The 26581-nt window shown below is 42.9% G+C and overlaps 2 protein-coding genes across 6 annotated transcripts in view; one reads left to right on the plus strand and one right to left on the minus strand.

Annotated features, from left to right (window-relative positions):
• Positions 1–9478, plus strand: LOC114846801 (signal transducer and activator of transcription 1-alpha/beta-like). 3 transcript variants are annotated; one of them, XM_055504788.1, is made up of 25 exons: positions 1–161; positions 1030–1346; positions 1589–1713; positions 1807–1948; positions 2031–2126; positions 2210–2287; positions 2368–2446; positions 2527–2612; positions 2786–2937; positions 3124–3276; positions 3352–3444; positions 3637–3696; positions 3801–3824; positions 3896–4010; positions 4099–4131; positions 4546–4632; positions 4702–4803; positions 4885–5020; positions 6129–6169; positions 6249–6325; positions 6463–6602; positions 6678–6845; positions 7059–7122; positions 7199–7253; positions 7580–9478. In XM_055504788.1, exons 3-25 carry the CDS (start codon positions 1589–1591, stop codon positions 7643–7645), a joined length of 2172 nt encoding a protein of 723 aa, XP_055360763.1. In that variant the 5' UTR covers positions 1–161; positions 1030–1346; the 3' UTR covers positions 7646–9478. The 3 variants fall into 3 exon arrangements, with proteins under 3 accessions (XP_055360763.1, XP_055360764.1, XP_028991716.1); XM_055504789.1 differs by lacking the exon at positions 1–161 and having other exon boundaries at positions 1055–1298; XM_029135883.3 differs by lacking the exon at positions 1–161 and having other exon boundaries at positions 1057–1346; positions 3920–4010.
• The window catches only part of glsb (glutaminase b), a 20530-nt gene continuing 2105 nt past the window's right edge, over positions 8157–26581 (minus strand). Inside the window, exons 2-18 of one of the 3 annotated variants that reach the window (XM_029135885.3) lie at positions 24572–24668; positions 24328–24449; positions 23463–23592; positions 22499–22578; positions 22042–22205; positions 21432–21490; positions 19042–19074; positions 18368–18426; positions 17683–17749; positions 17377–17427; positions 16857–17033; positions 16077–16208; positions 15708–15800; positions 11112–11173; positions 10925–11001; positions 10137–10200; positions 8157–9993 (exon numbers count right to left, since the gene is read on the minus strand). In XM_029135885.3, coding sequence (XP_028991718.1) covers positions 9831–9993; positions 10137–10200; positions 10925–11001; positions 11112–11173; positions 15708–15800; positions 16077–16208; positions 16857–17033; positions 17377–17427; positions 17683–17749; positions 18368–18426; positions 19042–19074; positions 21432–21490; positions 22042–22205; positions 22499–22578; positions 23463–23592; positions 24328–24449; positions 24572–24668 — 1630 coding nt within the window. In that variant the 3' untranslated portion in view covers positions 8157–9830. The other 2 variants (XM_029135886.3, XM_029135887.3) reach the window with 2 other exon arrangements.

The raw sequence follows: 26581 nt of genomic DNA on the forward strand, positions 1-26581 counted from the left end.
ACGAAAATACTGGAGAGAAGCCTGAAGTCGAAGCCATCATGGCCGCCAGCTCCGACTCCCTCCCGTTGGGGGAGATTGAACGGGCTGTAACGGCAGGTGTGCGGGCTGAGGCTCCGCTTCAAACTGCCGTTCTGTCGTAAACACCATTAATGAGGAGTCAAGTAGGTTTAAAAAGAATATTTCTGTGGCGCCGGTGGAGAATTAGTTGGCTAACTATACTAGCTAGCCGAAGTTATGTCCAGGCTAAAAACAAAAGTTTCCAGATCAGATATGGGCGGGGTTTGCGCGCACTGTTTGAGTTGATTGAGTTCGCGTCTCTGATCTGAGACCAGCGCTGTTTGAGGGTAGGGATGGAGTCTACTTGCCCATTCATGAATATTCAGTTTTACACTCGGCCAACATTTAACATTTACATTTAACATTTAACATTTAACATTTAACATTTACATTTAACATTTAACATTTACATTTACATTTAAAATTTAACATTTACATTTAACATTTAGCATTTAACATTTACATTTAACATTTACATTTAACATTTACATTTAACATTTACATTCAACATTTAACATTTACATTTAGACTTTTGCACATTTAACTAAATGTGAGAAAACATGTTGTGTCATTTAGTTAAATGTGAGAAAACTAGTTATAGGTGCTCCTTTTACATTTGGCACCCCATACAATTCAACCCAATATATATATACATTTAACATTTACATTTAACATTTACATTTAACATTTAACATTTAGATTTAACATTTAACATTTACATTTATATTTAACATTTACATTTATATTTAACATTTACATTTAGACTTTTGCACATTTATCTAAATGTGAGAAAACATGTTGTGTCATTTAGTTAAATGTGAGAAAACTAGTTATAGGTGCTACTTTTACATTTGGCACCCCATAGCTGTGGCAGCGTGAGCTGCTGTTCTTATGCTTGTCTCTGATAAATAAATTTAATACAATGCTCAACTCTGACATGAATTCAAATTTTAAAGTGTTGCAATTTCTCAGCTTTTCCGTTGACGCTGTAAGGTGCCTGTGTGGGGGGCTACTGGCAATTGGCAGGAAAGGCACCCGGTGGCGAAACAATAGAATTTTTATTGTGGAAGTCCAGGCGGAAGAAGCCCGCACAGCTGCTGCCTTGACGACGAAGGGCGCAGCGTTTCTGGAGAATCACGTGATGCGGGGGAGGGGCGGCCTATAAACACACACACCCTCCTCGTTCTACTCTTCTTCAGGACGGAAGTCCCTTCAGGACGACACTCCATAACCAGGACAAGGTACAGTACGTCACGTCTGAAGAAGAAGCGACTTTATGCTTTGTAACGGTGAGTCAGCAATGTTTAACTGCATGTGTGCGTAAACTAAGACGCAAGTGCTGAATTACAGCCACTAAATTGTCATTACAGTTATTACAGCTTTATTATCTATAATGCAGAAGAGTTGGGTTCAGTTGCTTGTTGTTGGACACGGACGTAGGGGGGTTCCAGCCCCTGTTGGTGTAAGCATGTGTTAGCATGAATGGCGGGGCAGTGGTGGATGTTGACAGGCTGCATCCTCTGTGTTGTAGATGTCCCAGTGGCAGGAGCTGCTGAGGCTGAACTTAGTGCGGGGTCACCTAAGCCACCTGTACGAGACCACGTTCCCCAGACACATCCGCCATTCGCTGTGCTGCTACATAGAGAGCCAGGACTGGTATGGCCGGTCACAGTTCAGCTGCTGGCGTCACTTTAGCTATTTCTGAGATGTGAATGAGATACAAACGTTGTACCTTTTGTGTTCCTCCAGGGATTCTGCCGCTGTGGATGAATGTAAAGCCAACGCTTGCTTCTATGCGTTGATGCTGTATCTGGATGAGCAGAAATGTTCTGTCCAGGAGAACAACGTTTTGCAGGCACCTGACTTCCCGGGGATGCAGGACTACCTGCTGGTAGGGGAGATGTGCTGCTTTGTGTTGATTGAGCCTCTGCTGCTTTGCTTAGAACTGGCCTTGTTTCATATTTCTGACTTAGAAACACTTCAGCAACGAGCCGCAGCGACTGGCTGTAGTCCTGTCTGAATGTCTCAAAGAGGAGAAGAAAGTCCTGGCTTTAACCTCTGAGCCACAGGTGTTAAAGATCAAACTCATGCTGCATCCAGGACAATGCGTCTTCTTTTCTAATTCTCTGACATCGGTATGTATCATTCTCAGCCTTGTGTCAGTCCATCTGTGGAGAATAACTGGAGCAAGCTGGACAACACAGTCAGTGACCTGAAAAGACAGATTATGGTAATCTCCTTGCACCTTTTGGTTTTTATTTGTACCTGACATTCACCCTGCTCTTTAAATACTGTGTGACTATTTTACAGGAATTGAAGAAGGAAAATAAGACCTTGGAGGTTCTGTATGAAAACCTGGACTACATACAGAAGACCTGGCTGGACAAAGGTATGGTCCAGGGCAGGCGCATAAACACATGCTACCTTTAGCTGGACCTCCTTCACTTTGTGCCTCGTTTATCATAACAGTGCAGCAGCACACGGGACCTTCACAGTCTCAGGCTCTGAACGAGGAATGTCTCAAACACACCAACTTCATCATCCAGACAAAGCAGGTACCTGCATCTGTGGCGAGCTGTGATTGCTTTAATCAGACCCTACTAAGACACACTGGTGTCACAGTCTGGATACAAGTCAGTCCAGTTACTGATCTAGTGGTTGTACATGCTCAGGACCTTCACTGCTGGGCTGAATGGGATGTGCCCACATTGTGTTGTTCCATCTGCAGGTGGTTCTGCAGAAGGTCATGAACATCTTAAACCAAGTGGCGCACGTTGTGACGGTTCTCGTTGGCGTGGAGCTGCCTGAGTGGAAGCGACGGCAGCAGATGTCCTGCATCGGTTGTCCAGCTGACACAAGCTTGGACCACCTCCAGAAGTGGTGAGAGAGCGTTCACGGCTTTTAATTTCCTAAAGGTCTTGGTGCTTGCTGGCTGCTCAGCTCCTGCATACTATAACACAGTAGCACTAATTAACTGATTATAAGTGGAACCTGTTCCAGGCTTCAGACTGGCGTCTGAGGGTCATGCTGGGCTGTGACCTGTGTTTGTCTGTGTCCTGTGAGCAGGTTCACGACTGTGGCGGAGGTGCTGCTACACGTACGCCAACAAGTGCAGAAGATGCAAGACCAGGACAAGAAGTACAACAATTCTGATGTCTCCAATTCATCTGAGGCCATTGACACATGTGCACAGTCCTTGGTCATGAAACTCCTTACAAAGTGAGATTGACAGTTGACAGCAACGTTTATAATGTACATTGATTTAAAATCTCTCTTTGTGATTGTGTGTCTCAGTGCTCTAGTGGTTGAGAAACAACCCGTCATGTCCAGTTTACTACAGCGGCCTCTGATACTGAAAGCCGGCGTGCGATTCACAGCGACAGTGAGGTAAGACTTCAGAGATAACTGAACGAATGCACACTGGCCGCTTTATTAGGTACAGCTTTACAGTCCGTTCATCTCATGCAGTGTTCTAGTTTATTGTTAGGGAGTCAGAGTATTGAAATGCACAGATGCAGGTGACAACAGTAAAGACTGAATAGAGCCACGATCAATTAGGTGTATTATTCTCTTCCTCAGGTTCTTAATAAACCTCCCGGAGTTCAAAGACCTTCTCAAAGTCACACCCGTGTTTGACAAGTAAGTCGTAGAAAGGCCGCGTGATCTGCTTGGGCAAAAAATCTTTCGTTTGCTGTATTCATTTTCTAAAAGGCTTTATATGAATCTTCTCTCCTGCAATAAAGGGATGTTGAAGCTGCAGTGAAAGGGTAGGTACAGTATGAAGAACAGTCTGAAAATGTGCACTTTCAAGGAGGAAATAATTAGCCTTTACCCCCAGACTCCGTTTGGCTTCATGCTGTAGGTTTCGCCAGTTCAATTTCGTCCGTGACAACAGTAAGAGGTTGGATGTGGACTCTCCTGGTGGAGGCCTTGCAGCAGAATTTGCATATATGGTATGCAACCCTTGTCTTTGTGTCATTTAATGCACATCACTCGAATCAATCAGTAAATAATACTGGATTTTTTGTCCACCTGCTCAAGGACATCAAACGGAAAACCAAGGCCCCAAATGAGGTAAAAAAATAGTTTTATTAAATATGAATGAGAAATATCTAACACAAATGTATGTGGTCATTAATGGCAGCTGTTGGTAAATTATTGGACTAATCTTAACCAGCTTATTCTGTGACACTGTTCACAACTGTGTTCTCCTAGTAAATCATAACCCTGACCTGTAGCGCCCCCTGGTGGTAGAACACCGCTCTGATTTGGTTGAATTGGTGATTCTATTGAAGAGAAACGTCCAGAGGCCCTACTTACATTTTAAAAGCTTAATTCTGGTCTAAAATATGGACAGCTAACATTAAGATTTTTCAGAATAAAAGCCAGTTAGTGTCCGTTTAGTTTAGGACTTGGCCACATTGTGGCACATCACTACATTTAGTACATACTGTAACAGTACAGTAAGTGATCCTCTCTCTGCTGCAGCAAAGTCACGTGGGAGTCTGTGAGGAGCTTCACCTCGTTACGTTTGTGACCACGTTCCAGATTGCAGGACTGGAGTGTAACATTCAGGTGAGTGACGTTCATCCAGTGGTTCTATGGCTCTAGACTTCACCTCAGACTCCTCTCGTGCTGCTCCAGGTCAGCTCCCTGCCTGTCGTTGTCATCTCCAGTTCAAGTCAGGTGTGCAGTGCCTGGGCCTCTGTGATGTGGTGGAACATGCTGTCTCCCAGTGAACCATGGGTAAATGCTAATGCTGACTAATCGCCGTGCAGCCCGTTTTGAGTGGTTGCAATTCAAACTTGAATCCATGTCTTCCTACAGAACCTGTCGCTGTTTTCCAACCCCCCTCCACTCAGCTGGCAGCAGCTGTCACAGGTCCTGAGCTGGCAGTTTTTGGCTGCAGGCCAACGCGGACTTGATGAAAACCAGCTGCTCATGCTAAGAGACAAAGTTGGAGGTAACTGTTTGGCTGCCACACACACACACAAATGATCTGTGTCTCCTCTTATTTATAAATATATATCAATCAATCTAAATTAAAGTAACAGTTTGATTTGCAAATAGAGACTGGTACTAGAGTCATGACTTTGCTGCAGTGGACAGTTGTACAATGTGACTGCTCCAGTGAATCCACTCAGAACTGGCCTCTGCAATGAATGCGTTAATAATAAAAACAGGCTATAATGCTGTATAAAGTAGCGTAAACTAGCCTTTTGTGCCCCACTGACACGTATAGGTTTGTGAATAGTATTGAAGGCTGCACCTAGAGTGTGTGTGTGTGTGTGTGTGTGTGTGTGTGTGTGTGTGTGTGTGTGTGTGTGTGTGTGTGTGTGTGTGTGTGTGTGTGTGTGTGTGTTGCTGTCATACTGCAGGTCCTTGCTGCTAGTAGCTGGGTCCCTTCAGTGGATTTGTCCACTATGTCCACCTCTTGTGGAGTCTCCGGCACATACGATACTTTTTGACTCATTCAACAGAATAGTGTGTGAGTGTGTGTGTGTGTGTGTGTGTGTGTGTGTGTGTGTACAACTCAGAGTCCTGTCATCTCCAGAAGTTCTCTGATGACTCCAGGGTGGTGACGTCACACTGTATCAGGGAGTGGTGGACAGCTTTGTGTACTGGTGTGGACAGAACCACCTACAACTGAACTTAAGTAAAACTAAGGAGCTGGTGATAGACCTTAGGAAATCTGGGAGTGCTGTCACCCCTCTCACTATTAAAAAGGAAGAAGTGGAGGTGGCGACAGAGTACAAATACCTGGGAGTGTACTTGGACAATAAACTGGACTGGAAAAATAACTCTTCAGCTGTGTACAAGAAGGCTCAGAGCAGGATGTCCACATCTACACACACTCACATCTAATTACTAGCTAAAGTTTTATTATACAGTACTTGTTATTGTGCGGATGAAGGTCAACCTATACAGACAGAGGAGGATGGCACCGGTGGCCGTTGGCATTCTGTATATTTGCTGTCCTGGATCTATTTTCAGAGTTTTACACGTCCGTTTGCAGCCAAAGCTGCTTTCACCAGTTATCTTACTTACTGGAGCTGTTGCTCTCTTCACAGTTGATCCTGAGGGTCTTGTTTATTGGAGCAATTTCTTCAAGGTGAGTGAAGAGCTGGATTCGTTTCCACTGTTTTTCCAGCCTGTAGCACTGTTTGAATGTGTGCACTGATGTCCATCAGAACGAGAGCGCCTGGATTTGGATCGATGGAATCCTGGATTTGATCAGAAAGTATCTGGTGGATCTCTGGCGTGAAGGGTAAGACAGAAGTGTGTCATATATGTATATAGTACAAATGATCAGGACTTAATTTAGGAGGCATTCACCTGTTGCTCAGTCACCACCATCGCTGCTCAGTTAGTCGCTCTCCTCTTGTTACCTTTGTGCGTTTGCAGCCACATCATGGGCTTTGTGAGTCGGGAGAGAACACGAGTCCTGCTGCAGGAAAAATGCACCGGAACATTCCTGCTCCGCTTTAGCGAGAGCAGCAAGGAGGGAGCCATCAGCTTCAGCTGGGTGAAGCACTCCAACGGCGGTATGTGCTCAGGCAGTTCTTAGGATTTCAGCTCTGGAGGTGTCTACACCTCTGATAACTGATGCTCCCCTGTAGAGGCCCATGTGCATGCAGTGGAGCCCTACACCAAGAAGGAGCTGGAGTTCATGTCTCTGCCGGACGTTCTCTGCAGCTATAGTGTGGGCTCCAAGTTCAGGAAGCCTTTGGTCTTCCTCTACCCTGACATCCCCAAAGACGTGGCCTTCGGACGCTACTACAGCTCTGGTAATGATTCCTGTTGCTTCTGCCAGTCAGTTGTTCCAGCACAGACAGATTCTTGCAGACCCACATTGATAAATGTTTCTCAAATTGTTTCATTTGTAGCTGAACCATGACAATGAGTTGATTCATCATTTCAAAGAACCAGACATTGTCCAGTTTAGTTTGTATCACATCTATTATTTGTTCTTGCATTGACCTGTGATCATCTGGTTGCAGATTTGCAGACGCCTAAACAGGGTGGAAGTGGATATGTTGACAGGAGACCTGTTCACGTCTCACTGTGAGTGAGACAATACAATACTACATGGAGGAAATCCTTACATTTATAGTTTGTGACCAATACATTTCCTCCACAGTCTTCCATTAACACCTCACTCTCCAACCATGGAAATGAATGCAGAACCAGAAACTGTGAGTTTGAGATTTTACATTCAGGCGTTGAAACGTAAAAGGACTGTTTACGTGAAGTTACGTCTAAATAAAATGGAATGAGTGTCACTAACTACATAGTCGTGTGAGTTACATGTCAAGATGTTTTTGTGCAATATTAGTATCTGCTCTACAGGCTCATGGTTAGCTTACTGTATGTGACAACTTGTGCTCAGACAGTTTTACATCCATCAGTCCTTCTTTTCTGCCAGTTGACTGTGGATTCAAACTTAGTGACTGTTTATGAAAAGACAACTCACTGTTTTCAGTAATTGTGTGTTTAATTTACATTTTATTTTTGCTTGTAGATGGAGCTTGAACAGTGGTTTGAGGAGATGATCTCAGATATTCTTACTCTACCTGCGCCGCCCTGACTTCTGGCCACGCTACAGTATGAGGAGACGGGAAACAAAGCAGTGGCTAAATTAAAAAGTATAAATGTTCTCAAATAATGCACAACTTTGTGTGAAGGTGAGTTGTGATGGGAAAAAATATAAGGCCTTTGTTAACTTGTTATTTGAATGCAGTATAATGAAATCCAACGCATACAGTACAAGACAAAAATATCTGCTGTGTTTATCCTGCGATAAATAGAATGTGTCATGTTGTCTGATGTGCTCTTATACACATTAGCTATTATACCTACAGTGTGTTGGACCTGCATCCATCTCACGTAGTTCGTTTGTGCCTTCGTTCACCTCACTTCGCTTCCTTTGTTTCAAACTAGCAGCTGAGTGTGCAGCTTGTTGGACAGTGTATCTGTGTTTATGTAGTGTAACATGTAGTGTGCTCCAGATCAGTATTTTTAATGTGGTCCATTGACATCCAGAGCTACACACATAAACACACATGCATCCACACACAGACACAACCAACACACTGGGATTGTTCTTAGTTCTTTTGTTTATTAAAATAAAGATTCCAGTGCCAGAGGAAATAACATCCACCTCATACAGTACTAAACGTCTAATTATAGTTTGGGTTCTACAGACACATTCATTGATCACGTCAGCTGCATGTTTCCAGTTGTCTAGAATCTGCACTGAGCTCCTGCGTCAATAGACTGCACCACAGTCAACAGCAAACTATGATACGAATAAGAATTCACCAGGAAGTCAAAGCTAAAATATGGTTTGAATGAGCTGAAGTTCAGCACTTTGATTTATTCTATAAACAGCTACACAGTAAACAGAGTAACTTTGTCAAACACTGGACGAGAAACATTAAATATATTAGTGAACTTGAGTCTACCTTTAATACTTATAAAAGGAAGCTGGTGATGATGGTACTGTCACCGTAAGCTAAGATGAGGGAAACATCATGAGCCGAAAACACCTAGATCTAAACTAACTGTGTGAAGCCAGACACACCATCCAAAAAAAATCCATTTAGTTGAAAATGAGATGTTTATTGAATTTTCTTAACATGTGTTTTGCAATGTGTTCTTTTTTTATGTTATTAATCACATTTAAAACATTGGGCGTATGTAATTGTAATGCAAAATCAAATTGTGTCAAATTTGTGTAAACAAATTTTGAAAATATAAATCAATTCAGGGAAATTGTTTCTGTATCAAATATGATGCAAATCCCTTCAAAGGGGTTTTCTTTGTAATAGAGACAAATTAAATGATAGCAAAGCAAAATACCAAAGTAAAAGTAATTCTTTTGAACTGTTTGCTGGGTAAACGGGTAAACCTTTTTTTTTTTACTACTAACCGTAAGAGAACATGGCTTTAGTCATGTAGAGTAAAGCTGTGTGACGCTGTATTGCTTATTCAGCCCCGTGTACATTCATTGAGCTAAACAGAAGCACTAATGCGGCGCAGGGCGACACCTTCACCTTCTACATTCATGGAGGTTCTTGCTTTGGGTTGGATTTGGCTGGAATGTAAATCGTAGGAACGTCAGTCGAAGAACTGCTGCTTAGAGACCACTTGGACTGAAAACAAGCGCGGCCCACGCTCTCCTGCTGGTGCTAAACGTCAGACATTCTGTGGAATAAAACCAATGTCCCACATATGCTGTGCAAAGTGAATAGTGTCCGTCTCTAGGATGACATTTGTTACTTGGCTGGGAGCGATGGATGGATGGAGGCGGGTCACCAGCGTCCCACCAACACCACACATTACTGCCATTTAAAAATGGAAAAAAAGGATGACGTGCAAAAACTCTTTTTCCGAAATAAATAAACTGTCTGTATTGCAAGTGTTGCCGCTGTAACAGTTCCTTAACCCTGCTCAGATGTCAACACGTTCATGCTGCTGGGAGAGATCACCAATCACTTGTCACCTACGCAAATCCAGAACATACTTAGACCTGAATAACACGCCATATACCGGAACAGGAACTGAACAGATGTTTTACAGTTTCAGCAGATTAAATGTGTAATATACAGATACTTAGATTTTGTCTGTTTGAACGGTCCTGATATGTGAGGACTCTCATACACGTCACATCAGAGTATAGAAGTCAGACAACCAAGGGCACCTGATGACACCAGAGAGAAGCTAATGAATAATTCAGACCTACAAACAGGGTGGACCAGAGGCTGGAGCAGCTAGAGCAGGCTGTCCAGGCTCTTGTCTGTGCTCGGCTTGGTGTCAGCCCCACCAGCATCCGCCCCGGCAGGTGGGACGTTTTTCTCTTGGTACTGTTGCAGGATGGTGGCGACCTCGTGGTGGCCAAAGTGCACCGCCTCATCCATCGGGGTGTTCCCCCATCTGTGCCAAAACAAATAAGGATAGAATTATTACAGTTGTGTCAACAATGCAACTGTTTCCCACTGTTTCCACATATGGGTCAGAGCCTTGAGAAGAAGAAACTGATGACCTGCTTTGAAGGGATCCAGTCGTTAAACACTCACCTGTCTTTGGGCTGTGGGCTCACGTTGCAGGCCTCCAGCAGGAAGCGGACGACTTCTGTGTGTCCTGAAATCACAGCACATGGCTTCCCTTCACATACAGTACATGTACCACTACAAGTCACCTACAGAACCCTCCCCTTTAAAACCAGACATGTATTTATCAGTATATGTGAAAGATACATGTCAAAGAAATGACCAAACACGTTCAATTCGTAAATTACTGCATTTCTCTATTGGTCCCTTTTGTTTAGTTAATGCGATGGTGACTGTCATTCTAAATTTACCTCAGAGCTTTGTTCTGTTCAGCCCAAACAAAGACCTCAGACGCTGATGTGGTCATTGGATCATAATCACCGTGGAAAATAAACCTTCCTCCCAAGGGTTTCCCTAACTCTAAACTGCACAACATACATCTAGGAAGCTCTACGTGATATGATGGATTCACTTTGCCATTGGTTACATCTGGACTCATTTGTGTTCAGTTGCACCACTGATCACAATTCAGCGTCAAACAACCCTTGTGCCAGTGACGAGGTGCTTAGTTCCACCTGCGTGGGTTTAGTCACTTGACCTAGTGTTTGGTTCTTTTTCCAACCCAATGATTCGATTTTTATTTTTATCTTCCTTTCAGATTATGATTATTTAATGGGGCCCACTGCACATCCTGCAGATGATGCTGCTGATGTTTGGGTTAAGCCTGGGTCCATTCTTGTACTATTATACTGTTATAGTGGCAGTGTCCACGTACATCTGACATCATCAGCATGATAGTGGTTTGTGCGCATTACCTTCAGCTGCTGCCACGTGCAGAGCTGTTCTAGAGTCATAGTCTCTCTGCTCCATGTCCATGGATGACAGAGCAAACCTACGAAGAAACAGAAGGTTTCAATCAGTGAGCATGTGATCCATGATGTCTTTGGCTCCGTGTAACTATGCTTCATCATTATACACCTTCATAAGCGTGTGACCCGTTACCTCCTCAGTGCCGAGACGTCTCCTGTGTAGGCAGCAAACAACAGGTTGACAACAGATTTGACCTGTGGACACAGACACAGAGGACATTTACAGAAGCACCACAGGTTCCCTGCAGAATCTCTACCATCAACATAAACACCAGCAGGTACAATCAGACTAGAGGATTAGTAGGAAACGTTTCTGTATCTACTGTTATCAGCTCACTGGACACAAAGCTACATCTAGACAATTACAAAAGCTATGCAAACTATTCTGTTATTCAAGCTATGAACCGTCGCATCAACCAGGACTTACCGGCCAACAGGAGCTAATCTTCCTATAAGCAAAATGCAGAGTTGAGACAACAGAAACCTGTTGTATTACACTACTGACAACACTGAACCAGTGACTTAACAGATCCCATCACGACACTTCAGGGAACCACATACGTTATGGTTACATGGAACAAATCCTGTGAAGACAGCTGATCCTGTTGTACAATGTTGACATGTATATTATTAGATACAGTACTGTCCGTCTCATTAAGTGAAAACTTGAACTGACCAGACCATGTTGAATAATCAGATGATCATCACAAAAAAAAGCACAGAATGAAGCAAACGAAGGAACCAATGAAGCTCCCAGCAGCAGCTGGTTAGTCAGTAACAACAGCAAAAACCAGTAAAAAACATTACTTGAATTCACAAAAAACAGTCTTACACACATCTGAAGAAGCAAAGTTCATGTTTGGTTTAGCTAAAAAAAGTATTTTAAAGTTAATACTTCCTATTTTACTTTTTATTTTCATTTTAAACTTTTAAAAATTGTTGATTTAATGCAATCTGTATTTAAAAGAAACCTTCGCTGCTATCGCCCACAGGGAGCTGTGGACAACACGTCATACCATACAAGCAAAACGCCTCAGATCGGCCAGGGAGGGAGAGTTCAATGAATACTCTCTACGAGGAGCTGGTCGCTGCCATTAAAGAACAGTTGCGAGGGCAGAAGATGTTTCACAACAGGATTTTATTGGATTTTACACATGGAACATGAAGGCAACATAAATCACTTAACTGTCATGTCTGCAAGTCAAACATAAAACTCGACACACTAGTATTTTAGAAATGGAAGAAGACCAGGTGATATCTTAGTGGCGTCTCCTCCTCTGAGCAGACAGGACAGTTTATGAGTTACAACCATGTAAATAAAAAAATAAAAATAAAAAACGCAATTGACCATGGAACTGTACAGTCTCATCTACTCCGGGAGTCTTGCCTTTTTGGATAGTATGCTTAAAATATGAAAACCTTTCCAAACATTTTAATGTATTTTTTCTCATTCTTTTTGACCAATAATATCCTAAATTCTTTCCTAAGAAGAGATACTTAAAAACTGAAATTGATCATATTAATTATTCTATTCTATCATATAATATTATGAATATTAATTAATTGATGATATTACTGATATTAAACATTGGAAAACCCTACAGTTCCAAGGTCAGCAAATGGGAGTGACAGACGTTTATATGAAAGCATGTCAAAGGAATTCAGTGAAGCTAAATCACATGATGTCTGTGACTAAGGAGACTTTTATTATATCAGACATCACAAATACGAATACAACATGGAAAATGAGACAGAAAAAGTCACATACATGAGTGGGATCAGTTACAAGATCTCAGTGGAAATACATGAACCTGCATTCAGGAGCCGTCTATTATGATTACACACATTAATATTCAGTGTGATGAATGAGAGCAAACTTCAAGTAATACAGTTCATAGGCCTTTAATAACAACTCGGGTGCAGGGTCACAAGGCTAAACAACTCAGAAGCAGCAAATAGGGCCTAGACACGAGGAAAACGCAGTGATGCTGATGCCTGAGATGAGGCCCTAGATCCCAACGCTCCCACTTGAGACAACCGGAGTGATGCAGCCTGCGTTTGTGAGCTCACCTCTTTGTTCGGGGAATCATATGAATCCAGCAAGAGAGGAGGACTACACCAGCATCAGCTCACACTAAGACCTGATTTTAAATGTAGTGATGCTGCTCCGCTCACGTTTCCTGCATCAAACTGGGAATGATGAACTATCAAGATAAACAACCTGTTACAACCCTTTGGCCACACTGCAGCCAATGTAAAGTGAGCCATCGCTGATCTTCCTGTGGAAAAGTGTTTTTTGTTTTTGTATACACGTGCGAATGACAGAGGCTTTAAATGACGTACCTACATATTTAATGACATATGTAAATACCTACGTATTTACATGCAGTAATTCACTGCATGTAAATGAAAACAAACATGTAGAACCTTCATGGAACAGTAACACTTTGGGATCTCAAGAACAATACTGGAATCATACTGCATTAACGTCTGACACTCGCTCACGTCACACATACTTTGATTGAATACGCAGTTTGATCATATTAACTAAAACTGCAGTTTTAGTTTCTCATCGAAAGAAATAGAAAAACTACAGTTGTAAAATGAGAATCAAATGCAGATTAATATACTGCTGGCAAAATACAGCATGTGCAATTATTACGCAATCTGTTATTAAATGTAAAAAATTATTTATTTATGATTATTTGTGTCCTACAATTTACCTGCTGCTTTTAATGAGGGCCAGAATTTCATAACATAAACATCACATAAAGAACTTGTTTTCTACTAACTCTCCTCCTGCATTACTTTTGTATTAGATGCATATAGAAAACTACAAATGATTGTGGATGAACAGGAGTGAGCAGAGCCTTTAGGGTGATTTCATGTTGTGATTAAGGAGACATCTCGATAGTCCACAGTGAAACACGCTAAATGTTTCACAGCACTACAGGCAGGGAACCAACATGAAAACCCCTGACAGGACCCAGTCAGGGTGGCTGCTCACCATCTCATACGAAGAACAAGTCACAGCCTGAGGCAGCAACACAACAATCATCATCATCTGAAATGTACTATCAAATAAAATCTGCCATAAGGAGGAGCCCTGTCACACCTCAAGAGATTAATGTAAATATATAGAAATATAAATAAAATGTCTTGACTCTGAGTTACAGGCACGTTTCAGGCAGCAGCACTTAGCATCATGTTCGTGACCTTTATACCAGTGTATCATTGTGTCCAGAGTAAAGCAGAGTAAGAAGTTGGGAGCGAAGCCCATAAACCACACAGTTGCCGGTGGTTCAGTGAGAACTGATCCACTCAAACTGCGAGGGGCAACACCAGAAACCCCCTACAGCATCGCAGTGGCCCAAAAAAGTCCAGTGGATCCCATAAAAAACCTGCAGCGTGTGGTTTCAGACATCTCACTTCTTTGTTTGCTTGTGCAACTGGTCTCGGGTGGTGTCTTAGACCGGCTAGAGCCGCAGCGACAGAAGCAGTCACTCAACCAGTCCTAAGGTTGACTGTACCACCGCTGTGCACGAGCAGAGTCAAGCCACTTAGGCTACATCTTAAAGGGATTCTGTCTTATGTAGACAAAACAGCAGTATAATAAAAGGTGGAGATGAAAAAAGAGCAGAACTGTGTGACCGTGCATCAGGTCCTACACATGCTAAGGCAACAAGCAGCTGGAGGCTAAGAGGTCATTTGGAATTCAGAGCAAAACAAGTACAAATTCATTTTCCATCACAAATTTAAATTACCAGTCAATTCACAAAGTAACTTTCTTCCCAAGTAATAAATAATCCTCATTCATAATTTATATATAAATACTGCAAGTGGAGGAAAGATGATGGTGGTATTTGTGGGAGGTTTGGAAAGATTGGGAGTGGATGTGGGGGACGAACACGTCTCCTTTATTTTTCTTCTGAGTTTCACTTGCCAACATTGTCCATCCTATAGACTACAGTGGTGGAGCTGTCCTGGTGCGACTCAGTGGGGGACACCTTTTTCCAAAGAGGGGCTTTCAGAGCTAGCTCTTGTTGGAGGCTCTCGTAATCCATGGGTCCATAGGATTGTTGCTGTTTCAATCGACACGAATAATAAATTAGTCTCAGTCCCAAAGGGGAGGTTGTATGTGCAGTGTGTTGTGGGTGTGCATCGCGTTCGAAAAGTAACACTGCTCATTCACATTCCCAATAACATGGTTTTCTTAATATGGTAACTAGGGTTCTAACAGTCCATGGTCCAGGTCTCACCTCTAGAATGAATGAATAAACTGCCCCTGAATGAAGCACCAGAGCAACAGCTAAACGACCTCTAGCATTACTGAGACAACATTACTTCCTCAGCAGAAAGCTCTCACAAACACACACACACACACACACACACACACACACACACACACACACACACACACACACACACACACACACACACACACACACACACACACACTATTCTGTTAAATGAGTCAAAAAGTATCGTATATCGTATGTGCCGGAGACTCCACAAGAGGTGGACATATCCACTGAAGGGACCCAGCTACTAGCAGCAAGGACCTGCAGTATGACAGCAACCTTCATATCGAATCTAAAGGTAGTGAGAAAATGGGGACAAGGAGCTTCATTGGCTTATGCACATGCCAACATGTTATTGACAGGAACCTGGTTGATCTGGGAGGAGGAGCTGTGTTACTCTGTGTGAGGAGAAGAAGCAAGGTCCTTACCCGCTGGTCTCCTCCTTCTCTGCGAGGGTCGTGCTTCTTGGCAAAGTGCCTCAGGTTGTCGTAGTTGTGGAAGTTAAAAAGCTCCACAAGGTCCTGGACACAAAGGACAAATAAATGTAAACACATGGATCTATGTGTGATGTTTTCCCCATCTGTATATGACATCTAGGTAAATATTAATGAACCATCGTCACTCATAAACAGGTCCAGTTGCTCCAGGTGTACGACAAACACGGCACTTCAAGGACACTGTCGGACAGTTACTAAACATTAACAGCCTGAGGAATGTATATGCTTGGAAACACACACATTTACAGTACTTGATGTGGATAAACAACGTCATGCTACTGTCACACAGATTTTACTCACCGTGCAGAACTGGATCCCTCTAACGGAGTTGCCCAGTTTGTCGAGAGGAGGCGACCAGCACATAACGCCCATCACGTTGGGCACGACCAGCAGGATTCCCCCTGCTACCCCAGACTTGGCTGGCAAACCAACCTGCAACAGGTTGAGAGAAGAGAAGATCAGCTGTGTGGAACAAACAAGGCTAGAAAACAGTTTCTATCGCGTATCATCTTCAAGCAAAAGGACAAATAATTGTCATCAAATTCAAATGTCATAAGTAGATTTACAAAAATAAAAGACTGTCATTTGTTTTTTGTCTGTCACAGTTGACTGACGGATGAAGGATGATTCATGCTGAAAATGTTTCCACACATTCTTCTCGCTGCGTGTCTCTGCTATCAGCATGTGTCTTCAATAAAACACACCCTCCTGTGACACAACCCCTGAGCTCACCCTCAGGGTGGGGGCTCTGAAGATGCACTGTTCCACCAGATGACAGTTATATGGAACAATCATTAGGACTTCAATATTGGTTGACCTTTACCTTTATTTGTAACTTTCCTGATCCCTGTGGGAAAACTCTTAATAGACAGCTGTACATAGTTGAGGGTTCCTGGGAAACAGCTCTGGGCTTTGTGATGACTGCTGCACCCACATGATTTATTAAGCCAAACTGTGTGGTTAAAATTCAATCAGTAACTTAAGAAACTGTTGCTGTAACGTACTGAGGAAATCTACATTTACAAACATGTTAGAGCTAATTAGACAAGAAGAGCTTGTAGAAAGTGTGCATTGACTCACATGGAAGGCAAACTGTCCTGAGAAATCATACATGCCGCAGGAGTGCATCAGGCTCAGGGTGTTCCTCACGGCCTCGGGGCTCAGCACACGTTCACCCGTAATGGGACAGATACCGCCGTTAGCCAGGGTGGCTGCCATGACGCTAGCGCTCTCACACGTCACCTCGATCGAGCACAGCTAGAGGGTCACATGAAAGAAAGGGGCATCATTATAGACAACAGCATCATGGTGGCAGTCGATCTGACAATGTCATGACAGCATATTCAGAAGGTATATATTCACATTCTTCAGTGTTTGTTTGAGTTGAGACTTATCAGCTTTTATGATGTATTTGTGTCACTGTGGTTATTGTTAAGCTTGCTTTTAAGGGAGAAATGTGAACTGGAAGTGTGAACAAGGGTCTTGTAGTTAATATTGGGGCTCAAAAAATCTCAGACACTAATTAATTTGATAACATAAAGCATTGAAAAGCCTTGTTATTCTGCGCTGACGAACAAACCTGTCTCATAAATACACTAACCTGAAAGTAAAAGTCCAATACTGACGTCATGTCTGTCCCCTCTGGAAAACACTGCAGGGAAACAGAGGAACATTTATCAGCTGATCAAAGAGAATGTCTCTAAATACGATTACAGGTTCATGAGCTGCAAAAACTCAGAATCTGCTTTTGAAAATTCCAGTGTCTTCACACAAAAACTAATTTATATAATAAAAACAAATAGAGAATCATTTGTTACATTACATTAAATGTGAATGAGTAATTTAAATAGAGTATCAAAAATCAGTCTAAACATGAGCTCCAGACAGAGGAAGCGTGAGTATCCACCTTTTTTTCTTTCAAGTAGTATCCAATGGCGAAGTTCCTGTCCCCTGACTCACGCTCGGATTGAAACCTGTCACACAAAGAGTAGTATACTCCCATTACACACAGCATGAGTGTTTGTCATCCCACCTCTCATGTGAGTACAGAGTTCACGCTGTGTGACCAGTGGGCCATGAGGCCCAGCAGGTTTCTCTACCAGGGACGTGCATGTGGAGTCATTATAAATCATTCACATCACAGCACAGGTGCTGATTACAGTCTACCTTCCTGAAATCCATTACAAACACAGGGAAGAACTCCTGGTGCCACAATCTTCTGTTTCCATGTCAACATTTGCTGCCAGCTTTGCTTCTCTTTGATGTGATTCCTTCTCCTTTGATCGGTTCAAATAAAACCTGCTGGACACTGGAGGATCCTGGTTGACATGCACGCCCATGTGAGAAATGTGTGACAGGTCTGTTTATGCTGCTTGTGCATGTGACATGCTGCAGATGGAGGTTTCAGATTTAGCTTTTAAGGGCATTAGGGTGTGGAGCCAGTTAGGAGGCGATTAAAAACACCTGCTGTGACTTGGCCCAGAGGTCACAAGCAGAGGTCACTGGGAGCATAGCCAACAACGCCCCAAGTCCCGAATAAGGCACACAAAAGATTTAGAAACATGGAAGCCAAGACATGACACTTGACTTACGTGGCATTGCTGAAACCCACATACTCAGTTCCTGCCATCCTCTTCAGAAAGTTCACAACCTGGAAAAACAAGCAGGAGTTAGAGGCCGCCCACGGTTGAGTAGTATGTCTAAATATAGAATAGCTGTGTCTTATTTCCACTCTCCAAACTAAGGTCAATGTTATCAAGTGACGACTAAGGCGACTGTATACAGATGCTAGAATAAACAAAACCTGAAGCATGTGGCAAAGAATCCAGGTCATGACTTCAGGCCCAGAAATCCCATCCCTACAGCCACAGATTTTTACCAACCCAAGATCACCAGCCCCTCACACTCACTATCACAGATGTCTGCACGTACACAAGGCTGCTGGTCCTAACCGCATCCCTGGGCACGTGCTCTCAGCCAACTGGCTGAGGGTTTCACACTCAGCCTGTCTGTCGCCCAAGCAGTGGTGCCAGCATGCTTTAAATCCAGTGACTGGTTCACCCAAAGGACAGCCTCCCACCCACACTGGACCCCTATCAGTAATAGGAGCACTGCTCTGTGCCCACACACCTGAACACTAACAGCACATTCAGACTTTAACACAGTCATACCATCCAAGCTGATCCTGACCATAGAATATACCTAAATTAGATCAATAACAGCTTTTACATACACTATGTATGTACATAATAATTCTTATACTCACGTAGTCAAATTTTTCGGCATTGCTTGCACCTTGCTGAAGAAAGAAGAAAAAATATGCTGTTAAAGATGAGGCAGAGGATGCTTCACAAAGTTACACAAAAATGAAAATTCTACCGATTACAACTGAAAACTAGAGAATTAGATAAAGGTTTGTTATGATTAAAATCAAATGAGTTTTGCCAAGTTTTATACAAGTACGACGTATTAATATAAAGATTGATTTGCAGATAGGTTACAAAGGGGGATTGTTTGGAAGTTAAAGAGAGATGTAGTAGTAGACATGTGAAATACCAGCTTAGCTCGATAAGACAAACATGTCTCAGCGTTAGGTCTCGTCATTTGGTCTCAAACATGGATTTTAGTATCATTGTCATTTTCAATCTAATCCTAAGTGCATTTTCACCATAGTCTTTGGTGTGTACTTTATTTTAAGTGCAATGAGCCTTGCAGCCAACACGGTGGGGAGGGAGGGAAAGGAGGGAGAAATGAATGTCTTCCTCTGGGTATAATTCACAGCTTGTAGCTCAGTGTACAAGTCACAAGCAGATTGATGATGATTCAGCCTATTCCCGAAAAGAAAACACAGCAAAAGAAAAAGAAGACACGCATGCACATTTAAAGTGCTGTAGCATTTGTTATAAATTCAGAATATTTACCTATATACATGTTGTATGGTTTTAACTTTACATTTAACAAGGCAACGTGAGACTGACGTACATTTCAAGATCTACACTTTACTGAACAGAAGAAAAAATAAGTGACACTGATGGAGATGTTAAAGACTCACTAAATGGGGTTTCTACTGAGCTGATGAGAAAAAAGAGAGAAGGGGGGAGTCACGGGATTGGGAGAGTGCCAGGAGATAGATATGGAAAAGGAAGAAAAAATTACCAACGTCATTTGACCTGCAGCAGCAGTCATTATTTCCCTCAGTTCCTAAGTCTGGAAAATATGCAACATACAAAAACAGCAACATGTAGCCTTCAAGCACCAAGTAACAACAGTTTGGGCAAAGAGCCGGGCCAGCTCACTGGGCAGCCTGAACAACGTTCAGTTAAGAACAACCAAACTACACACGTAGACACGGATGACAGTGGTGGGTGGATGTGGACACAGACACACATCGTCATCGTGTGATGTCTTTGAGTGTGAGCTACGCAGCACAGCAGGACATTTCACAGGTCTTTTGTGGGACAGAGGAGCAACCTGCACATACAAGTTTCCTCAGGCTGCATCAAAAATTAATATGCACATGTCTGGGTGGCGTTGGCTAGACTACTGCACCACAGGAGTACGGTTCTAAGGCTGGCATACAGTCTAGTTACAGTACTAGGATAACAAAGATCAAAGGTTACGAGTATGTTTCCTCAAATACAATAATGAAGGTTTGTAAGGAACACTTCAACATTTAGTAAAAGTTCAAACTCTAATGGAGACAAGGAGATCCGTCAGCAGTGCATCCAGGCAGCACGAAGCAGCTGTCTGGCCTCAGTGCATTTACACAAATGATAAATAAATGTCAGTTTATTACAGATTTGTTTTTGTCTACTCATGAGAAACGTGTGACTCTTTTGCTGCTCAGTTGGCACACGGTGGCTTCATAGAGCATTTGAAGCATCCACCTGCACCTGCTGACAGCAAGGCTGAGAACGGCAAGAGGGGACTGAAAATAATGGGACGAATACAACTAACAGGACAGAACCGGTGGTGATTCACTGTTGGAATGGAATTTAGCCTGCATAAATATGTCCTTGAATTATTATTTATGCTACAGTACCATAACATATAATTCCATTTACTAAACTTTACAGCGGTGAGCTTGGTTGAATTTAAATTTAAGAAACAAACTACAGCTACAGTAAAACACCAGAATTCTGAAGTATTTAAAATAAAAAGAGGTTCATTTTATCATTGTGAAAACTAGCGAGCAGCGTTTGTGACCATAAACTGTTCATCAATCATCAGTGAGGCAGCGCCGCCAATTACTTCACAGGTAACCTGTGCTTCTGTCTGATGTTTGGTTGTCGTCAAACTAATTCAGTAGTGGAGGCATTTAACCTTCATGAGCAGATGTTGCTGTGTAAATTTGAGCAGTTCATGACAACAGTGTGTGTGCTGGGGTGGTTGAATTTTAGGTCTGTATTATTATCAGTACAAACACACATAACTGAGTTTTATGGTTGACCTCATTGGGAGTTTTCCTTAGCAGGTTTAAACACATTTAGGTTATTAGGAGATAGTCAATCAATATATATCAGTATAGTAGCCTTCATCTACTGAATAAAGCAGATAATTGACAGGCTCCATAGTAGGAATGACCCCCCACACACACAAACACACACGACAATAAACACACATGTGAAGGGAAAAAAACTCTGTTACTGCTTTTACCTTTATCAGTGAAGTACAAACGATAGCGCCAGCATTTACCATGGGGTTGTGTGGCTTATCTGCAGAACAAGACGTTAATAACTAGGTTAACAAAGATCAGAGAGTAAATATTTAGAAGGTTTTATGAGAGCTATGTATACAGATACATCATGTCCACGCAGAGCTCAGCCCCACCCAAGGCATTACTCAGATAGTTGGGTTGTAAAAAAATACAGCATGTATGAATTCAGCCTCAGAGCAGCAACACTTTTCACCAATCCAGTTCAGAATAATGTGTTAACAACTAAAACTGTGTGTTTTCTAGTGAGGCAGGTGCTCGGATGTGCGTGTGTAGGTGTTGATCCCTAACTCCTCGTACAGCAGCACTTTCTCACTGGTGTGTCATCTGCTCTCACAACAGGACAAACATGCGTCTGTCTGGACAGATAACAGGCAAAATACTCACAGACTGGCACGACAAGGTTAGGAATCAGATTAGAGCTACTGGCATTACCTGGTGTCCAAGAGTCAATAATGGGCTGTGCTCCATTCTCACACTCAGAGCTCTATTACAACATCTTGAGAAATCCACACCCACTTTATATGCTAATGAGCTCTGAATAAGTCTTACCGTCTTCATTCAGGAAAAGCTTGTTGAAGCGCAGGCCACTGGGCTCCTTCCCAATGAAACTGTGCACATACTCTGTGCTGTGGTCGTGCACCGCGACAGCATACTTCAGAGGCTTGACGCAGGACTGCAGGCAGAACGGAACCTTTGTGTCTCCGACTGTGTGTCTATAACAGACGTATAACATTCAGCATCAGGGCCTCGACAACAACACTCTCCATCAGGGACAACCATAAACATTATCAAGTGGTAAATGTGATAAGAGACTGTTGTTTTGCTAATGTTATCTTTATGACTTCCTGTGTTACACAAACACAACTAACCTATGGAATTCTACCATCTTACATGAACAACTTTACTGTAACTTAACTGACGTGCACCCGTGACTAACTGTACAACATCTAACAAAAAACAGAAATGCGCTATGGCAGAGAGAGCTTTGGGCTCGTGGCTGGCTCACCTCTGTCCATCAACCGTGCACAGAGACACAGCCCACAGGTCAGGGCTGAATTTGGCAAGCTGAGGAATGTAGTCTGCAACCTGTAAGAGAGGTAAGGTGGTTGGAGGAGGCCAGTGAGCAGAGGATCACCTTACAGATCAGGTCACAGTGGAAAGCTGGCACCCGTCCACAATGCCTGAAGTAACAGACCAGGTCAGGTCAGCTCCTGGTTCAAGGTTCCTCCCTACATCACATGGTGCTTCACATTATTATCCTGCAGCTTCTGTTTAGACACAACGCCTCACCAAAACCACAGTGGGCATCTCCTGACCTAGACTCTCCTGCTTTGTGCAGAGGTAAGTATGCATTTATTGATTGTTTACAATTGCTGCTCCTAAAATAGTTATTTCCTTAACATCGTAACACATAAGCACAAATATTGAATACAGGGGGGTAATTATATTCCCTGCTTGGCTAATTTGTTGTACATCTGAAGAACTGAGGGGAAACATATGGCTCAGTGGTGACGCTGCAGCTGCTGTTTCTCCATATCTATTATCCTGTGATCGTTTTCTCCTGACCTTCTGGTTCATTTCATGAAGTGCGGCTTTCAGGTCAAAATGCTGGCAGCCCAATGGATCATTAGCGTCCACGAACCGCACCCATCATCCTCTCCATGACCTTGCATTGAAAGTTTGTGCAGCTGACACCCTACAGCAGACAAAACGCCGCTAGGCAGGAAAACCTGCATCGGTGTGTAAAACCAGCAGCCAGTTCACCGCTGAGGGGAACACCACTGTAACACTTTAGCATGTTGGGGGAAGATATTTCTTTCATGAGGTGTTAGGGCGGCAACCAACAGTTTCTATACCATAGATACTCGCTGACCTTGGCTGATCAGACTACAGGCAATGAATCTGTGAGGATTAAATGATAGTTATGATAGAGTGGAAGGAAAGAAGCAGACATGGCTTTAAGGACACACCTGCCCTCCTGTGAGTTTTTTGGCATTCTCATACAGCTCATCAATATGGGAGGTGAAGGACTGGAAGTCTGGGATGACAAACTTCTTGCGGAAGGCCTGAGTGAGCAGGACAATGTTGCTCTGGACACACCTAATGGACAAACCACAAACACCATGCTCAAACATGTGACTGCATGCAGTTACGGAAAAAGTTTGCCAACCACGTTAGCAACCCTCAAGTTTGACAAACTTCTGTGAATGTTAAGAAAAGTGGCTGATGAAGAAGATTCACCATTACATTAATCTATGATCCAGATGAATCCACGTAGTGATGGACAACCGCACACTCCACACTACAGATTCATGGATCACATTATCCACTTACTAAAGCTATTATGTATTTGCATCTACATTTAATAATGTCTCATGCAGAAAATGTTTCAGCTTTGTGAAACATGAATGCCAGATAAAGCTGAAACCTATTCATGACAGTTTTAATCAGGTGCATAGAAATTATTACATTGATTGATTCAAGTATAACTTAGTAAACATTAAGAACTAAAGAAACTAAATTAAGATGCGCTTCCTAAATATAATAAATGACTCTTGGTTACTTCTAAAGCAAATACAATAAAACAGGGGCGTCCTAGCTGAACATCACACTACTAGTGAGTCCCAGTGCCTCCAGCAGGTCAAAGGGGTTTTTGTTTTAGACCCTGAAGGGTAAGTTACATGGAAGTAATGCAAAACAGTAGGTAATGTCCAAATGCAGTCTGATGAATATATTAATAATAACAGTACATTGATTGAATTTGTGTTATAACTCATTAACTCCCTGTTGGTAATTGGATGTAATGGAGCTACGACACCTCAGACTCAGACTTACTTCTTAAACTGTTGCCTGTCCAGAGTTACACCATCTGACGTCTTCTTCAGAGTTTCCTTTAGCGTTTCCATACATTCTTTCAGCCGGGGATCTCCTGTGCGAAGCCCTGTGGTTTTAAGTGCCTAAGATAATAATAAAAGAACAGTAACTGCCATGTAACAGAAAAAGGCAAAACAAATGTCTGGAGGAAGGGAAACCTGTTTGTGAGTGCACAGCATGGAAACAGTATGATGCGTGAACTTACTGTCAGAAATTTATGAGCAGGAATCTTTTCTTGACCTTCTGCGACGGTGTAGAAGAGCAAATCCTCCAGACTGGGGAGAATCCCTGGATTTCTCCTCCTAGGTTCAAAAGTGGTTAACAAACATTAACAACAGTTAAGCGACCTCTGGAAAAACGACTAGACATACGAGAAGTAAACTTTGACGGTGAACGATAGCACACTGTAACATCACAAACATGCAGGCATGGCTGGCATCAGAGCAGCGTGTCCACACTAAGCACCTCTAGTGTAAACACAAGCGTCTCTGTTGATGCAGCCTCATCACATTAGTGTGGAATTCAGTGAAAGCTATAATGTGCAGCACACATGGATCCAGAGCTGTGTCTGTGTGTGTGTTCTTACCATGTTTTCATTATGTATAAATGTGTGAAGGCATATTAGGTTTTCTCATAGATGCTTCACAAACACTAATTTGAATCTGTATTTGCTTTCTTCACTGATCATGCACCATTATTTGGAAACTAAAGCAGGAGCCTGTTGCTTCATTGTGGATGATGTGTCGCGATCACAGAAACCCAGCGCAAGGGTTTTACAGTGGCAGCACTCAGCCTGAATTCCATGAATTCTCCTGTAATTCCTCTGCCCATCACTTTATGGCTCTTGGATTAATAAAGCCAACATTGTGGCCTGTTCATGTGCTGGATTCAGCAGTCTGTCTTGTGCAGCAAATTCAGCCCAGCAAAAAGGAGCAAAAAACTAGAATTTCACAACCGTGCAGTTTAGTTTTGTAGATGCCATTGTAGGGACAATAATCAGTTCTCTAGACATCCGATTCTTAGGACACTGTCCACAGTGTGTGTGTGCAAATTACTCTAGAGATGGAAAAGATCGCCCAACAACCTAATGGTAAACCGATCAATGAATTCAAACATGGGCCTCTGTAGCTGCGAGGCGACAGTGCTCACCGCGGCGTCATTCCTCCACCCAACTTTTCAGTGCAAACTGTTTAAACAAACGACTAGCACAACACAACAACGCGCCAGCCTGGCCATCCCAGGATTCCTTTGGCAGCTCCTCCCTGCCGCCCTCGTCTCCACTCGTCTTGGCCCGTTTCAACCCTCCCTCTTTAGCACTGGAGCTGTGCTTGTGCGCTTGCTGCTCTGAAACAGCGGAGAGGCACATGGCGGCACCATGACACCAAGACGCCGTGTTCTAACACCAGACGAGCGCAAGTGGCCAACAGCATCTTTTAAACACGTCTGTACTACGTCAGTATTGTTGTAATACAGTGATACTGTGAATCACCAGCTTCCAGGTCAAACCAAGATTTGAATTACACCTTACAACTGCGGCCTGTTTTGGTTATTCAACCACAGGCAGCTTTCCTGCATCACGGTGCAGACATGTCACACATCCAGCAAAGCGCTTTGCTCAACTGTCACTAACCAACCCAACCTGCCAGTGTTTGTGTTTAAAATGCGTTAACAAATCAGGTGTGACTGCAACCTAAAAGGCCTTCTTAAGCTGCAGGAGTCATCTTTCTCTCGCAGCAGATGGCTCATTCCTGTTTGCCGCTGGGTGAGTGCTCACTGGTACAAGCAGAACACTTCAGGCGTTTCCTGGATACAAGGCTCCACTAGGTTTTTCTCCCCCTTTTGCTTTTGGAGTATTTATACCTCTGTGGAATCACGGCACAGTATTAACGACCAGCTTTCACCAGCCCACTTCATATCACCACACTCTGCTTTTTACATCTTCAAGGTAAATCCTTTTCACATAGGCCCAATCCGCAGGTCACTATGCAGCAGACTGTGTCTGTAAAAGGGAGGCAGCGTAACCTCTCAGAAGTTAACTTGAGGGCATAGAAAATCTGATGATTACTCAGGCAAGGTAACAACAGTCACAACAACACATCACTTGTCATGTACAGTATCTCAACAGTCCCTTGTTTGACTTGGGCTTCTTAATCCCCTCCACTTCCACTGAAGCTGTAATTGATCTCATTGCTCCTGGCTGTGAGCCAAGAACATG

The sequence above is a fragment of the Betta splendens genome, chromosome 21, assembly GCF_900634795.4.
Source record: "Betta splendens chromosome 21, fBetSpl5.4, whole genome shotgun sequence".
Classification (NCBI taxonomy): Eukaryota; Metazoa; Chordata; class Actinopteri; order Anabantiformes; family Osphronemidae; genus Betta; species Betta splendens.

Bases quoted from the DNA above. Each gene is read 5' to 3' on its own strand.
- LOC114846801 (XM_055504788.1), top strand. From the start codon at position 1,589: ATGTCCCAGTGGCAGGAGCTGCTGAGGCTGAACTTAGTGCGGGGTCAC. The intron at 2,938-3,123 runs GTGAGAGAGCGT...TCCTGTGAGCAG, and splicing joins TTGGACCACCTCCAGAAGTG to GTTCACGACTGTGGCGGAGG. The intron at 4,633-4,701 runs GTGAGTGACGTT...GTGCTGCTCCAG, and splicing joins GACTGGAGTGTAACATTCAG to GTCAGCTCCCTGCCTGTCGT.